A 17279-nucleotide genomic window follows, 5' to 3' on the forward strand; every position below is an offset into this window, starting at 1 on the left:
TGATGTTAAGTAAAATTTTTATCTGCACGTTATTGTTTTTGCATAATAAAGAATAAATTTTAAAATAAATAAATAAATTGAGTTGAAACCATCATTACGTTACAATGCTTCAGACTAGAAATACCGATTGCCTTTTTAATAGTACTGAATAGTACTCAACATTCCAATTTCATTGCTTTTAGAATAGAATTAAGAATAATTATATGGTTGAATAATTAAAAATTGTGTCCTGTATCTTCATAACAGATTATCTTGTTTCAGTAAAATACATACCATGTTAAATTGTGGTAAAATATAAAAACGACTTACCCTGCCTGAGGTTTTGATTCCTTTCAAGAGACTCAAAACAACCACAATCCATGCAGCAAGAAGACTGACAACTAGAGGCCATCTCAGTGTACCAAAATTTTCAAAACTGTCTGACTTTCCCAACATGTACTGGCTGAAATTTTTTTTAAAAATTATTCTGTGTGAATTTTTTTTTACTGGAACAATATTTTGCTTGCACATAATGGCAATAACAGTTTGAGACTCTACTAGGAGAAGACAGAACCAAAATTATAATTTTTCCGGAATGCTTGAAGGTTTTGTTTAATACTAAGTGGTATTGTTTATCGTGATTTTTGCAATATTTGTTGAATTTTTAGGATTTGCATCAAGAAAAAGAAGAATTATGATAATATAAAACCCTAACTCCCTTGTGATAATTAATCTTAAGATGGATAACGTTGTCAAATTTATTTTTTAAAAAAAACCCTAAAACTCTTTTCTTTTACTTACTTTACAATAGAAAGTAAATTAAAACAATTCTTTGGTATTTATTAGAATTTCCTTATTTGAATACTTTCAAAAAGTAATTAAAAATAATTAAAAGTAAAGTAATAAATTAGTAAATTAATTTTAAAAGTAATTAAAAATAAAAGTAAATTAGTGAATAATTTCAAAAAGTAATTAAAAGTAACTACTTTCAAAAAATAATTAAAGAATTGTTAATAATAAAAATAGAATGGCTAAAACATCCTTGTCCAAATCATGTAAAAAAACATAAAGATCATAAAAATCTCAAATTTTGGTGTTACAGATTTCAGAGCATTGAAAAATAAAAGACAACAAAAGGTGAAACAAATTATCAAATAAAGAAACATTTTTTACATTAAAATTCTTTGATTTATATGATGAATTAGAATGGTATTTTGGATTTTATAAATTTTATTGTCAATCGCACTCCTATATTTCATAGATTTCATAAGAAATATGCGTCACCACTACAATTAAATTACTATGCGATGATAAATGAATTATATTTTTTATAGAGAATGTTCAGTTTATCGTCTGTCCATCACACTGCTCAATTTCTCCATCAATTTTTGAAACTCTTTTGAGTGTTTCAATTTTCCACGTTCTGAAATGCACATGACAGATATGATTGAGATTTGACGTTCATATAATAATTATTTTTTCTCTAGAATATTCTGAATAGTATACTGTAATTTTAATCAGCCGACATTTTGAATTTAAATGATGGATGTACGATTTAAACGATTAAACAACCGTCTGAATAAAAATTTTATAAAAATAAATTCTAAAAGAACTTTAAATATTCTAAATTGATGCCTCGTCAATTCTTCTTGCATTAAGGACGTTCCGGAAAATATAGCAGTTAATAATAACAGTTATTACAAAATATAGCAGTTACTATAAAATATATATTAAAGTGAAGTTTTGATATTTCCTTTTAATTTAATGTTCTAATTTCAGAATCATTCCTTACTATAATTGTTTTATTTTAAACAGTATAAGACATATAAAATTGAAAAAAAAATGAAATAATTTTGATCCTTACGTTGCAAAAATGACATTTATTTATATGTAAATTAAAAGCATTATATGTGATTATTTATATGCAAATCTATTAAGAAAAAGATGAAATTCAGAGATAAAGCACGTAAAATTTTCAATCACATGGATTATCCTTACTTGAGATATTCTTCTGGAGCAGATATCCTCTCAGAATCTGTGATATCACTTATGTTTTGAATGGCTGCGTAAGTTGCATTATAACAAGTTCTAAAATTAAATATATTGCTGTCATTGATTGATTTACATGCATGATATTCCACGTCGCTGAAGCATCCTGAAATGAAAAAAAAATGATAAAAGTTAAAAATACATCTATTTAATGTGAACCAACAAACATATATTTTTAGATTAAACTTTTAGACAAAACTTTCTCGCATAGTCTCTAATAAAGGTGTTATTTCAGAGAACGCCTTGCATGGCAATGGTGTACAATAGTTAAGAAATATTTTCCTTTGGCGAGAATGTAGCATTTTGACTGAATCTATCGTGTGATCTTTGGCGAGTGTTTTTGGCGATTACAATACTTTCTCTGTATTACGTATACGAGAAATTAAAAAGTTGTGGAATTCATATGAAAATAAGTTTCTCTCTTTTTCTTTTGATTATTGGGGAAGTGACTAAATAGATAATTTAGATTCGCATTCCATTTTGATATCAGAGGATATAAGAAATGATTTTATAAATTTTAGCCGAAGCAGGATGATGTTGTCATTCAGTTTCTCCAGAAGTGTTCTGTTTAAAATGATGGAATAGTTGATGTAGTAATATCTTTAATGCTAGCATTCTTTGAAAGTACTACAGCCTAATATTTGTGTGTCCAGATAAGCTGTATAAATCATCAATTATTTTAATATTAGAGTGAAAAGATTTCAGTTTTGAGTAGTTGAACATACGCTAGCGTCACATGTGTATGGTGGAATATGGATTAGAATGGGCTGCTATACGATAGTGAAATTAATTACCATAAAACAGAAATCTTATGCGAAAAATACAAAACCCAGGGGAAATATATCAAACGAAGGGGAAAAAATCTATAAAGTTTACAAGCTTTTAAAATAAGTAGGAATTCTTTAATACATATGGAAATCAAAAACTTAATTTTGTATGAAATCTAAATGCTGTGTACTCATACTATTCTGGAATCTACATGTTGTGTATTTATTATATTATTTCGAAATCTACATGTTGTGTACTCATTATATTGTTTTGAGTATCTAGCTAATAAACACTTAGAAAAAAGAAAATTGTTTAAAATTTAAATTAAAAGTCAATATTTTAAATATTTTAAATAAAATTTTAAACATGAATACTGAATGTTTTCAAAAATTTTCATGCTGAGAAGAATAAAGATCTGTTTTGGGATATTTTCAAATTAAACTTTTTACATCCTTCTTATCATATATCCCATCATATTAGGGCATCCAATGTCCAATATATCCATTAGATATTTAAAAATTCTACTCATATGTATATCTATCTCCATTATATATCCATTATATTTATCCATTTAAGAGGAAAGGGGCAGGGTTTATTACTCTTTCTAATAAAAGTACAGTTAAGCATTTTAATAAGAGAATGTGACATATTAGTATTCTAGAACTGTCTCTCTTCATTTTCTTTTCTGAATTCCAGTGAATGTTACGCAAAGTGGGGGAAAAAAGAGCAGCATTTCCAGCGCTGTTGACATTTAACCTTCAGGAACACAATTAAAAGTTTTTACACAACTGAGGAATCAGGGCATGACCTCTCTATAGAATTCATCTTTTTTTTTTTTCTTTTTTTTTTTAATGATCATTATCTAACATTCCAGCGAATCACTATTTGGGAAACAAGTTAATTAAGCTCACTTTTGAAATACAAATATTACTAAAGTGGTGGATTTTTTTATAAAATTTTAGTAATGGGGGTTTGGCAAGCTTTGAACTGTTTTGAATGCTTTTGCGTCCCAATTAGTATAATAACGTAATTAAAAATTTAATGTCTTTAAATTTTAGTAACTTCCTACAGATAACCATCTAGTCAAAATTTTGTGATCGTCAGTGTCATACAGAATTGAACTTCTGTTACCATTGAGTTTTGGTACGAGAAAATTGAATTTAGAACATTATTTTTGGATTATTTCGCTCATTTATTATCATTACTTCATTAATTAAATTATTATTATTTTATTATTATTATTTATTATAATTATTATTTAATTAATTAATTACCTTTTATCATTGTTTCATTTTATTTTTATTATTTTGCTGATCTAGATTTTGTGTTATTTGTATTTCAATTGAAAAATGTCTTTAATATAACTTGCACTTGCTTACTGATATTGTAGGATCTGTAAACAATAGTTCATTATAACAGTTTTCTTCCTTTTTTTAGAAAGAAATGTAAACTTAACCATCTCATTACTAAAAATATAAATTAGTATAATATAAATAAATAAAATAAAAAAAATTTTTCAAGAAAATTAATTTAAAGCTGATTGTTTTCGAAACGTGAAGAGAGTCATCATAAATAAAGCTACAAGCTATTCGGGTCTCAGAAATATTGAGCGCAAAGGCTTTTTTTTTATGTAATTAGATAAAGCATCCGAGCATAAAGCATTTTCAGTATTGTGATTACTTATAATTAATATTCAAATTATTCTTACGAAATTTATTATTCATTCATTACGTTGAAATGTTCTAAAAATAATTCTCTATCCTTTAACATATTAATGAATGGTTGCAATTTTAAAGATTAAAGAAACAAAACCCAATACAATTAAAAAAAAAAACTTTTCTCTTTATTGAACCAATGATTAAGAATCGTGCTTGAATGCTTCAGTGCTTGTTGAAAAACATTTCTATTTATTGATATAGAAGTTTGATGTAAAAACGATGTTTAAACGAGTAAGTACCAAGAATTTTTGCTATTTCTTGATTAAGTAGACTAAGTAGGTTTTCACCGCTTAATAAAGTTAATTGAACGAAGAACGAACTCCTTGCAAGATTGTAATCATAAAAGAAAGTTATGCGTGTGCTCTCACATCCACGTGTGTCTGTATTATCCAAACAAATCCATTGCACTTAGTCATGGAATTTGGCATATAGGTTATCGTAACACTGATTCAATGTATTTTAAAGCCCGTTTTTTATAATTAAATATAAAAAATGTATGATTTTCCCCATTTATTTGCCATTGTATCATTACTAATGATGGTAAATCAAAATCAGGGAGCCATGGAAGGAAACATATAACTGTCATTCTAAAGAAACTTTTTTTTTCTCCTCATTAACGGATAGCATTAAAAAAAATATTTTAAGTTTCTTTTTTCCGCGAAAAATTTAAAACTAAAATATTTGTCTATAACATCATAATTCCATTACTTTTTTCAATTTTGTTGAAGTCATATTTAGAACATTTCTCTTTAATTAAAAACAAGATTTATCAAAGTATTTTTTTTTCAATGATTTTAATATAATTTTTTCCTGATGAATTAAAATATTTACTTCTTTATCGCGCAACAGAAAGTTCTGATTCGCTGAAAAAGTTTCTGCTGATTCACTTCTTTAATTTTTTTGCTCATTTGACAAATAAGGAAATCAAGAATCCTCGAAATATTTTTATGCGATTTAAAATATAACATAGTTTGCATAAAACTTTTAAATTTCATTTTATTTCTTTCTTCTTAATAATATTATATAGAGAGAGGGGGGGTATTATACCTTTATATAGAAGAATGTGAGAAAGTTTCTGGGGAACCCTATCTTCTTTTACCTCAAAAAAGCTCATTTTTAATTATGAAAAATGATTTAAGATGTACGCGCACATTAGAAATTTCGAAAATCGTTCCAAATATCAAATATTTTTTTATTGCTTCAAAATGTTCTCTGATCCTCTAGCTTTCAAACGATACCAAGATGCTGTCAATATTCAGAATATTTCTCGAGTTATAATTATTTTTCTTGAAGTACTTTCACTAAAAACTCTAGTTTCGGTGTTTTTTAAACTCATTTTATGAATAATGATATTTTTCCACTATGTTGCTTCATTCAAACAATCGTAACTCAACAAGAAATTAACCAAATACAAATATTTATATATCAAAGTAATCTGTATGAAACAGTGGATGTTTTGTGCCTCGCTATTTCTATTCATCGTTGATGAAAAAATTGTTAAAAAATATATATTTTTATAACTTGATTGAGGCAGGAAATATGAAGGCTAATATTAGGTATAATTTCCAACTAGAATTGTGTGTCTGTACAAATTAGAATTTAAGATATCATGTTTCAAAAAATAGGCTAATTAGATCATAAAATATTATTTAATTAATTAATAATTAGTGTAATATGTTTTTTTCACTGAAATGAGTTTAAACATATATTAATGACCTACTGTAAAAAAATGGATTTTTAAACTTAAAAAAAATCTTCTACTGTGTATGTACACCTTTTAATTGGAAGATTTTATTGATTCGATGGTTTCTATTAAAATTTCGGAGCCCTCGATTTTAGCTAAAAACAGTTGGAATTTCTATTCTATAAATTTGTTTTATCTTTTTGATGGGTTTCAAATCATGCTTTGCTTATAATTTAAAACGTGAGTGCAATCTTTATGGCTGTGACATTTCAAATTTTTGTTGCTGTCTTCTCCTTCATGGCATTAGTCACTAATGCCGGAATCAATATTCTTCAGAGCAGATCTAATCAAGGGGTAGTCTCCTTTGGAAATAAATCATGTAGTAATTGACGTCGGAAAAGTTAATCGGAGTCAAAACTATTTCCCCTGTCCTTCGGAAAAGTTGACGGCCTTGTTCAATCACAATCCGCATCTGCTAATACCAGAAATAGTATATCGATGCGTCCTACTCCCTTTCAACATATAACCTTGGTTCTTTTAGAGTCAGCTGATGGATTCTATTGTACTTTTGAAATTCTTCTACATAAAATGCTGTTTAAACACTTAAAATCGGGGGGAAAACTTTTATTTTATGTTACAACAAATGTTTTTATACTTTGTATTTCGTGATTTTTGAAATTCAGTATTTTTTTTTCTCTCTTTTTTTGAATGAACTGTATTCTGACAAATGTATGTAAACCTACTTTTGATATGATAAACAATAAGGTTTATTTTATTTTATTTTATTTTGTGAATAATGGTGTTATTTGGAAAAATTCTTTTAATTCTTTTTTTTTCTGCTATTGTCACTACAAGCTATAAAGTTGTATAGTTTACGGATTTACATATTTAGGACTAGTCAAACAAAAAAAAATTTTAGGCTGAAAATAACAGCAAATATTTAATCAAACATTAAAATATTTCAGTGAAAATGAATTTGTCAAAATTTAATATTGATAGAATTTATATGAATTTGTTATAAACTTGGAATAAAAAAGAATTTGAGGTTTTCAGGAATAAAAAGGCACGTAGAAATCAAAGGATTTATCTTAATATTATGAATTTTTTTTATAGCTGATATAGAATAATTTAGAACTCGGAACTGAAATACTGTAGGCAGCATGAAATTATCAAAACATTGAACAATTATTCTTAATAATTACGCATAAATTATTGAAACAATAACAATTTTTCTTAATAATTCCGCATAAATTATTGAAACAATAGCAATTATTCTTAATAATTACGCATAAATTATTGAAACAATAACAATTTTTCTTAATAATTCCGCATAAATTATTGAAACAATAACAATTATTCTTTAAATATCCTCCTCCTTTCAAAGGAATGTGATAATATGCATTGCAAAATAAATTTTTATTCTCGTGAAAGTGAAAATTTTTATCAGCCATAGGAAGAAAGAGATTTAATAAGAAAAATTTCTTGCTTTTTTTCGTAAACAAAGTATACAGAGAAAAATAATTGACAACGTATACAGAGTTTATAATTGACAAAAAATTCGATCACGAAATTTTGACATATATCCGCTTTTCAAATCTCCGTGAATATGACCCCCCCCCCCCCCCCTCCTTTTTTTTGGAACTATGATTACTTTTTAAAAAAAGCCTTGAGCTAGATAGATGATATTTGGTAAGAGGTATTTACTTAAAATTTGTAAATTTCTATCAAGTTTTGAACAAAATCTATTTACAGTAAGTCTGTATTTATTTCCAAGTGGGAGTGAACATGGTAGCTACAAAATGATAAGAGCTAAAAGAAATCAGTCGAATGAATTTTCTCATTCATGATTAGTTATCGAGGTTGGATTTTTCACGATATACTCACCTTACGAATTTTCGTAACAATATTCTACGGTGTAACGATACGATTGTTTCAAATTAAAAATTTCGCTATCTTATTATTACACTTACGATCAGTGTTGAATTCGTGATGACAGTATTGCCATTGCAGATCTGAACGGAAAGAATCGACGAAATAAAACAATGTCCAACCAATGATCATGTTGTAGTAAATGGACACCAGTGATGCGGATATCACCATTGCGTATCCAACACCTGCAAAAATCAGAACTTTATTATTTAATTAATAGTAAAAAATATATAAATTTCAAACTTAAACAGATGTATTTGATATAATAGCTAAAATTAAGAGTTTTTAGAAATTTTATTGTAACTATTTTTAACAAATAATTCAATTCCGAGTAGTTTAATATTGTCGCCTATATTTATTGCATAGGATAGTATTTGCAAGTTTGATTCATACATCTAATCTTCGTCATTATTGACCAAATCACGTGTGACAACTTCTATGTCACTCAATTTATGAATAATATACTAGGTTACCGATTTTTAAAAAATTAACTCAACTTTACACTGAAAAATTGCTTCTATTTACTTTATTAATATTAAAGTATTCATTAATTAGTTTCTCCTATTTTAAAAACTTCATTTGAATACTGAATAAATTCATATAAAGATCCAAGATGAGTAACTATTTCACCTTCTGCATCATTTGGAAGTGAACTTGGGTATCACAAACATTTATCTTTCACAATGAAATGAAGCCTTTTCGCTTTTCCCTTTTTTTATATGAATATTTTTGTAATTTTATAATTCATTACCTTTTATTGATTCCAATTAGTATAATAATTATATGCACTAAAACCGTATTTAGTTATTTTGCTAACGTAATATTTACAAAATATTCATTAATGAAAAAGCATACTAGAAAAATATAACTTATTTTTGTACGGATTAATGGCTGTACTTGTATCTCCTATGAAGTAAATGTTTTTTATTTTTAGTACACAGTTGCATGTATCATTAATAGAATGATAATCAAAATCATAATCAAAAATAATCAAAATCGATAAAATAGGTTGCTATAAAGGTTTTAAAGTTCTTTTTATTTCTTAATCTTGTACACCATTTAATTGGGCTTGCTATATTTATGTAAAATTATTGCCATTACTATTCGTTTCTTACCTTTGAATATCGGCGCGATAGAGCTGAAGACTTTTGATGGTCCAAAGGCACTGTATTGCCCCATTGTTAATTCCAGAAGGAAAACTGGCATGCCAATGAGAAATACCATTACGACGTAAGCGAGAACAAAAGCCCCTATAACGAGAGACATTTTCCTGTTAACATAATGTATTTTGAAAGGAAATTCGTTAGACTATTAACCATGAATTTTTTTTATAAAATATATTTTTCATCCATATGATGTAATCATCATATGATGTACATCAAAATCTGTCAAATACATAAAAATCATGGACTTTGAAACATGTTTAATTATTTGTGATGAATTCTTTGTAGAAGAATATAACATTTTGTTTCCATAGTGAGCATTTGATCATATACCTCAGAAGTTAATTTATATATGTTGGAAATTTAAAATTTCCCATAGTAAAAGGATTGGAGTTAATCTATATTTTGCTATAATGTATGTTAATATGATTATTCTTAAATTATTATTTAGAATAAAAAGTGGTCAAAAAGAACCAAAAATATTCGAATGTGTAGCGATATTTGATACAAGTTTTTGTATCTTGATGTATACTTTGCGTTAATTTTCCAGTAGGATGTCGTGTAGGATTCTCGTGCCATCTATAAGTAGCTAGGGCCTCATTCTGTTGTCTTAAATAATTTATAGGATCCAGATTTCTTTGTACAACTGTACTGTACATCTACGCAAAAATATAATGCTGAAGAGCATCTGACGTTACTTTATTTCTTCTATCGTATGTTGTCAAAATAAAGCGGGCTGCGTCTTATATAACATGTGTAATGTTTCATAAAAATCATTCGAGTTGTTTTATTGATAAGACATCTAATTTTCGTGCCAAAATGTGTTTTTCATTCTTTTTCTTTTCATTTCTAATTGCATATACGTTTTCTTTTTGCAAGAATTGCTCATAGCAACCTGATTGTTATTCTTTTTTATTTTTGGAAGTATTGCCTATATTGTTTTAGGTTTATTAGGAAAGTACGTATTAGTTTTAAACTCTTTGTTCTTAAAAATCAGGTTCTGTTAAATCAGGATTTTGCAGGTTGTTTTCAGGTGAGCTAATCTTCAAGCGAGCCAGATTTCTGAAAGGGGAATCTATTATTTTGAAAATGGATTAAGCATGATATTGCTGTAATAATCATACAAAATATTGAAAAATGTTAGATCTTTCATTTTTTATTTTCATAAAGAGTTTAATTTAACAAACCACTTATTTTTTTAATTTTCCCTCTTTTTAATCTAAAAACAACTTGTCATTTGACAAAATTTGTCTTTTCTTAATGGGTGTAGGATTTTCTCTGATATTTAGTTTGTCCACTTTATAAACATGGCTTCCTGAATATCTTTTAAATTTAAAGGAGTTGATTTCATAATTCGAAACATAAGTTTTATTTTATTTAGAGATTTTTAATCAGAAAATCATTAACTCCATCAAAACTTATAATGATTAAATCAAATATTTTTAATGATTTTTTAATTTTTTAAAATTTTGATATCAAACTCATAATTTTAAAAGATTGAGAAAGCCAATTTTTGATTTTGACAATTATACCAAGTTTATTTAACAACAATAAGTACCAATCATTCTATTATTAGTCCCGCATTAAAATAAAGTAGTAAAATTTTTATTTTCGATATTTTATTTAAATCTATTAAGCAATATTGCATAAAAATTGCACATAATTTTGTCATGCTAAAATTCTGCTCATTATTTAAAATTTTGGAAACAAACAACTTAATATGCCAAACAAAAAACACTCTTAGTAAAATGTGTTTCCTGCATAATATTTTCCAAATAAATGTTAACAAGGCCTATATTGAGGAGTATTATAATTGCAGAGATGCACAACTTAACTTCATATAAAACTGCGTTCTAATAGTATAATGTGAAATTGCATAGCTCTCCAAGAACAAGACATCGCGCTAATACGAATTTCACATAGTAAGATTAAGTTAATTTGAATATGTCCCAAGTAGTATACATTTTTCTGCCGCACTGCTAAAATGGTCCCAAGTACGTTTTCGTCTTTCACTGTAACACGAAAACTTTCCATGCAACAATGCAACACTAAGCAGATTAATTGTTTTCTAGATAAGCTGAATGCATTCTTGCGAATATGTGTATTGATGTGTAAAAGCAAGCAAAAATAATTCTTTTAATTATTTCTCAGCGTCATAATGCGTTCTTCAGGGAATTTTCTCTGGACGTATTATAGGGATTCGCAGAAAAAAATACATACTCATAAGAATTACAAATTATTCCAAAATTGCATCATAATAAAAGAGAACAACATCAATAAACAAATAAACTCCTTGTCATTTGCATATATAATTAACGAATAATTCATTTGGATTCCAAATCTGAGATAAGATAGATCTATAAATTTGTCAGTTGAAAATGAGCAAAGAATTCAGGCATTCAGTTATGTAATTGTCGGTACTGTTTAAAAGATACGCTATTCAAACAATGGATCGATGAATCTTGCAAATCGTTGTTAATTTGGAATTGCATGCATTCCTAAGATGTATGTCAAGGACAGTAGAGAAATAAATTAAATAATTTTCCTTTTTGTATATAGCATTGGCAAAAAAGGAACTTTTAGAGCTTCTTAATCACCCCACCCCCTCCCCTAAATTGAGTAAACACTGTAGTTAACACTCAAAATCCAGACCGTAGGATGATTGATCTAGCCATAGTGATGACAATATCTCAATATATAGGCAGCAGTTGGTGCTTGAAAAGAAGTGGCGTGATTATTTCTCCTTTTAAAGGTAGAAGACAGCTTCAATATCCAGAATAATTACATAACGAAAAATATACTAAAACTAACAGCACTTATTAAGAAATTAAATTGAGATTATAAGAAAAAGGCTGTGTACAAATCAAGTGGGATAGAAATATAGAGATGATAAAAAAAATGTTGTAATTAATGTAAACCCGATAGGAGGGGCATTTCGATTTCGGAGATGAGAAGCCATTGCATGAATAAACAGTTTTACTTCTTATTAACTGGTAACGAGACTGGTTAAGGTTTCATTGCTCACAGCACCTTTGAAGCTTCTAAAATATGCAAAGCACGCACATTTTGACCATGGGAGGATTCATTTAGTGCTTGTTACTAGTAGTGTCAAGTTATTTATAACAAAGTATGTTCAGTGAGATAGATTGATTCTTTGATTACTATCAACATCATATGATATCACAATCGCTTAACTAAAGTGACAATAAACATCATCTAATACCTAACAACACCTGCTCTTACATTGGATTATGACACTATGAATGGCTTTCAGTGTTTATTATCAGCATTGGTCTGGTTATTCATAATAAGAGTATTCAGTAAAGTAGGTTGAAAGATTATTATCACCATTGAGATTATTATCACGTACAGTCGCTTAACAAAAGCAACTACAAGTATCATTTAGCATTTAACAACACTTGGTCTTATGCAGGACTATAATGTCATAGATTTTTCTTACAGGAAAATTGCTCCAGTGAGATTCAAAATTAAATCTACACAACATACATGATATGTGTCATATGAAATTAAAATAACTCCATTAATATCACGATGGAACAGATCATCTTTTCAATAAACTGACGCAGATTTAGGATCAGTTTTTAAACTGGTATTATCTTAATTCTCTTTATATAGATAGTAATGAATTATGAGAAGAAAAATAAAAATTTGCGTTACATTCTAAGCTCATTTGCGTTCAGTCTTACCTCCTCCATTTTTGTAGCAAAGATAAGGAAATCTCCAAACGTTCCCTAGTCCAACAGCAGTACCCAGGCACGCCAGAAGGAAATCGAATCGTCCTGTCCAATGTCCACGTTCCGGCACTTCTTCAGGATCTTCGGTCTCTAAGGATTCCGAGTCCATGGCCATTACGGCCTTCTCTTTACCTGCCGTCATTGGAATGCTGGCAACTAGAAAAGAAAGAAGAGCTTATTAATGTCAAAATGACAACTTAGCTTTAAAAAAATGACATGTTTTCTTAAATTTTTTCATTCGATTTTAATGCAGTAACATAGCTTATAGACAGAAGAGCAAGGTAAAACGATTTAATATAGAAAAGCTAACATCTGAAAAAAATTCAGAGTGTTTATGTCAGGTAAAAAAGATGTTTTTCAACTATTTTAAATAATGTTAAAAATAATAAAAAATTCCATTTCTTATTCTTTTTAAACCCTAATGAAAAAATATTTTTGGAATCAAGGGAATTCTAATAATTATTCCAACCTTGGAAAGATATAGAACTATCTATACCCCTGAGAAAAACTCAGAAATCTTTAAAATATTGAAATTGAAATTAAATATTCAAAATAAAATATTAAAAATGTTGCTATACTAACTATGCCGACACATTTACAACTTCGACACGAGTTATATGGATAGTGAAAATATACAATTAAATAGATATACATGCATAAAAATGTTATGCTTTCAAACTCGCATTATTTCCTTAGAAACAAATGTCAATTAAAGGTTGTTTCGATTGGTTTTAGAAAGAAAAGAAATATCTGCTGTTATTTCCTTTGCTGAGGGAACAATAAATTATTATTAAGTTGTAATAAGCTGTTGCAGAAGAAAAATAAAGTTTCACATCTGGACTGGATTAAAAATGCTTTGATTTTTACATGAAAGGAATAAAGCAATTAAATGTTTGCCCTTCATCATTCGGTCTAAAAATGATAAATAACAAGTTTTCGAAATAACGTGATGGAGTTTATGACTAACAGTTCTTTTTTTGTTGTTGTTTATAAGTAGATACACATGCCTCTCATCGAATTAAACAAATAAAGAATTATTGGATAAGCATTAGCTGAACAAGGAAAATCCTGAAGTAATTCCGTTTATTTATCGTTATATTCAGAAGCACAGACAAATACAGATTTTTGTTTTTGACAAAAGGAACTTTGTATCTTTATCATAACCTTGTATATTTGCTTGCAATTTTTATTGAAAAAGGCCGATTTGATTCAACCGCTTTCTATCAAATTGAATTTCTTGAATCATTTACATATTCTTACTTAGACTTATTTCTGATAATATATGTATGGCATAAAAAATAGCGAATCGTCTTTCCGGTCTCACTGTTTTATACAGTAGCTGGTACACAAATTTCATCAATTACAAAACAAAAAAAAATCAATGAGAGCTTAATTGATATAATAAATTGCAGAACCATCCAATAGATATATGTATTTATCTTTTGTGTTCGCTGCAGAAAAGAAAATCATCAATCAATCCAGAAATATAATCTGTTTAATAAATTGGAAAATATAAATATTTCCAAAATTGAAATTATTACTTTTAATTGCAATAAAAATGGGGAATAATAAAGTAAGATTGGTAAGATGGATGAATATAGGGTGTGCCAATAAAGTTTTATACCGTTAAAGAGCTCATTAATATTTACATTAAAAAAATTAGAATTTTGCTGGTAAAAAAATAAGCATTCCAAAATAAAAGAACAAAGACAGTAGACAACATAATAAAATAATAAAGTACATAAACATATATTTCTTAACATAACAAACTGTAGTTTATTTATTTGAACTATTTTTTAACGGTTTCGTTCTCACTTTATGATTTATTATTAGAAATAGAATGAAATCTTGAAATTCATTTTTCAAATACAAAGGGGCGAAACTAAACAAAATTACTCAATTAGCTAATAACTTTGATACGAAAACTATCGAGGCATTGCACTGTTTTGAGAAACATACAAATATAAAAAAAAAACTTCAGAATTCTAATAGATTGTGACGTGAAAGAAGAATAGACTGCAGAATTTCATCTATGTAAGCATGAAATAAATTAAAATGAATAAAAGTGGGTAAAATATTGTTTCCATTAAATCTTTGCTTCAATTTGGTTAGAGTATTTTAATATGAATATTTTATCTTCATTTTCTTTATGGTTGCCATATAAATGCAATGACACCATTGCTTTTGACTGATAAGAAAATACAATACCTATAATATAAGAAACATGTATCTGAATGTTCGTTTTTAAAACAAGTGGGAGTGGTTTCCGTGAAATCTTCTCGCATACTCTCCAATAAAGGTAATTATCTCTCTCTTTTCCGCATAAAATAGGGTGTCTAGCATTGGTCAGCATTTTTACAAAATGTTGACGGTGATCTAACGGTTTGACCGAAACTATAGTATGAATATGTATTTTGGACTTTTTTTCGAATCGATGATACAAATTGATTGGCAAGGAACTACTGTTAGTCACAAGATCTCATATCAAATTTTACTGATTTTACCGAATTTTACTGATATGCATACGAAAGTACAGACCGACACACATTCAACCTTCTGACAGATTTTTCTCAAGATCTGATAAGAATCTACATTTAAGATTCAAAACCTACTTTATCAAATTTATCTAGCTCTTTATGGTTCGAAGTTGTCGATTTCATTTGTATTTGAACAGAGAGCGAGCCAAACAGACTTCTTTTAAATGGGTTTTGTTCAACATTTGATAGAAATCTACAAATTTGGTCTCTAATTATACCAAATTTCACCCATCTAGCTCAAAGAGTTCATGATCACATACAGACTCCGGACAGGCATAGTACCAAAAATGCGTCTTTCGAACTCAAGAAGGTCTGGAACGTTTAGAGTCGTCCAAATCTCGGGATCGAATCGTTATTTTCTAAGTATGGAAGAAGTACTGGAGATTTTTGACGAATCTACATGTTTCAGATCTCCCTCAATCAGAAAAAGATACATCTGGCATAATGTCTTTCTGTCTGCCTGTTTCTCAGTCAATCAGTGTGTATGCCTGTGAACACGATAACTCAAAAATGCTTTGAGCTGAAATTTGGTATATGAAATTGCGCCCAAATTTGTAGATTTAAAAATTTTTTTGAATGAAATCCATTAACAAAAAATCTGTCTGTCTGTCTGGCTGTTCGAATACAAATGAATACTCGATGATTCCCCCTCCACCCCCCCCCCCCAAAAAAAAGTCAATGAGCTGGAGAAATAAAGTTTAGTACACAAATTTAGTGTCTAAAATATAAATACATTAAATTTTGAAACAAACTTGTCAAATAGTTGACTGTCTGTCTGTCTGTATGCATGTATTTTCTCACGCATGTAAACGCAATAATGCATAAATGTTATGAAATGATATGTTACCTTGGGACTCCAACTGTTGCTTTGTGTTAAATTTTGATGTCAATCGGCCAACAAAAATATGTGCAAAACATATATATTCTCACTATAGATTTAGTAAAAATGCGGTATTCTTGTTAAAGATCTATATTTCATAACTATCGTTCACCAGTGTCATGCAAAGTATTCGTGATCTTACCCAGGGTCCCAAATTTTATATGGAGGAAGGGGGATAAGGCTTTTTTTGGAGAGTGTAAGAGAAAGTTACGGAGATGGCATTTCCACTGAGTTTGAATTTTCTACACTTCGTATGCAAGAAAGTAAAAAAGCGCATAATAAGGTTAAGTAATACTTTTAAAGTAATCTCAGTTTATTCATTTTACATTTAAAAACACATTTATACTTTAATTTATTTTTTAAACTTTTCACGTGACGTGTCTGACTTACTTTTTCTGAGAGAATTTTCGACATTTAAATTTAAAAGTATGTCAAAGCAGCAATTTAAAAAAAAATGACATAAACGTATTTAAATATCGTTATGTACTTTACTTTCTCACATGAAAGGATTGAAATAACGATAATTATTCCCAGAAAATTGTGTCACCTCTTTAGAAGATTAAACAAATTCGAAGGTCAATCTTTCTATTGATAGTTTCATCACTCCAGCCGGTAAATATACGGTGTCTGAAATTTTTTTGTTACTAATTTCCTTTATATTTCTTTCCTTTATGTTAACAAGGACTTAATTACTATCCACAGGTTGCAAGCCTTAACAATCACGGCTATTGTTTGAATTCCCGATGACTGCATTTTTTTTTCACATAACGGCAGTGCGTGCCTGCAAATTTATTTCTGTCGACATCTGTACAGACTT

General features: G+C 28.2%; 1 protein-coding gene across 6 annotated transcripts in view; it reads right to left on the minus strand.

Moving 5' to 3' along the window:
- The window catches only part of LOC129963044 (sodium- and chloride-dependent GABA transporter 1-like), a 101960-nt gene that overhangs the window by 25118 nt on the left and 59563 nt on the right, over nt 1-17279 (minus strand). For all 6 annotated transcript variants that reach the window (XM_056077060.1, XM_056077058.1, XM_056077056.1 and 3 more), the window contains 5 exons: nt 12998-13201; nt 9243-9377; nt 8169-8312; nt 1978-2134; nt 310-442 (listed from right to left, as the gene is read on the minus strand). In XM_056077060.1, the coding sequence (XP_055933035.1) occupies nt 310-442; nt 1978-2134; nt 8169-8312; nt 9243-9377; nt 12998-13187 (759 nt within the window). In that variant the 5' untranslated portion in view covers nt 13188-13201. The remainder of the gene's footprint in view (nt 1-309; nt 443-1977; nt 2135-8168; nt 8313-9242; nt 9378-12997; nt 13202-17279) is intronic.

The sequence above is a fragment of the Argiope bruennichi genome, chromosome 3 (assembly GCF_947563725.1).
Source record: "Argiope bruennichi chromosome 3, qqArgBrue1.1, whole genome shotgun sequence".
NCBI classification, from domain to species: Eukaryota; Metazoa; Arthropoda; class Arachnida; order Araneae; family Araneidae; genus Argiope; species Argiope bruennichi.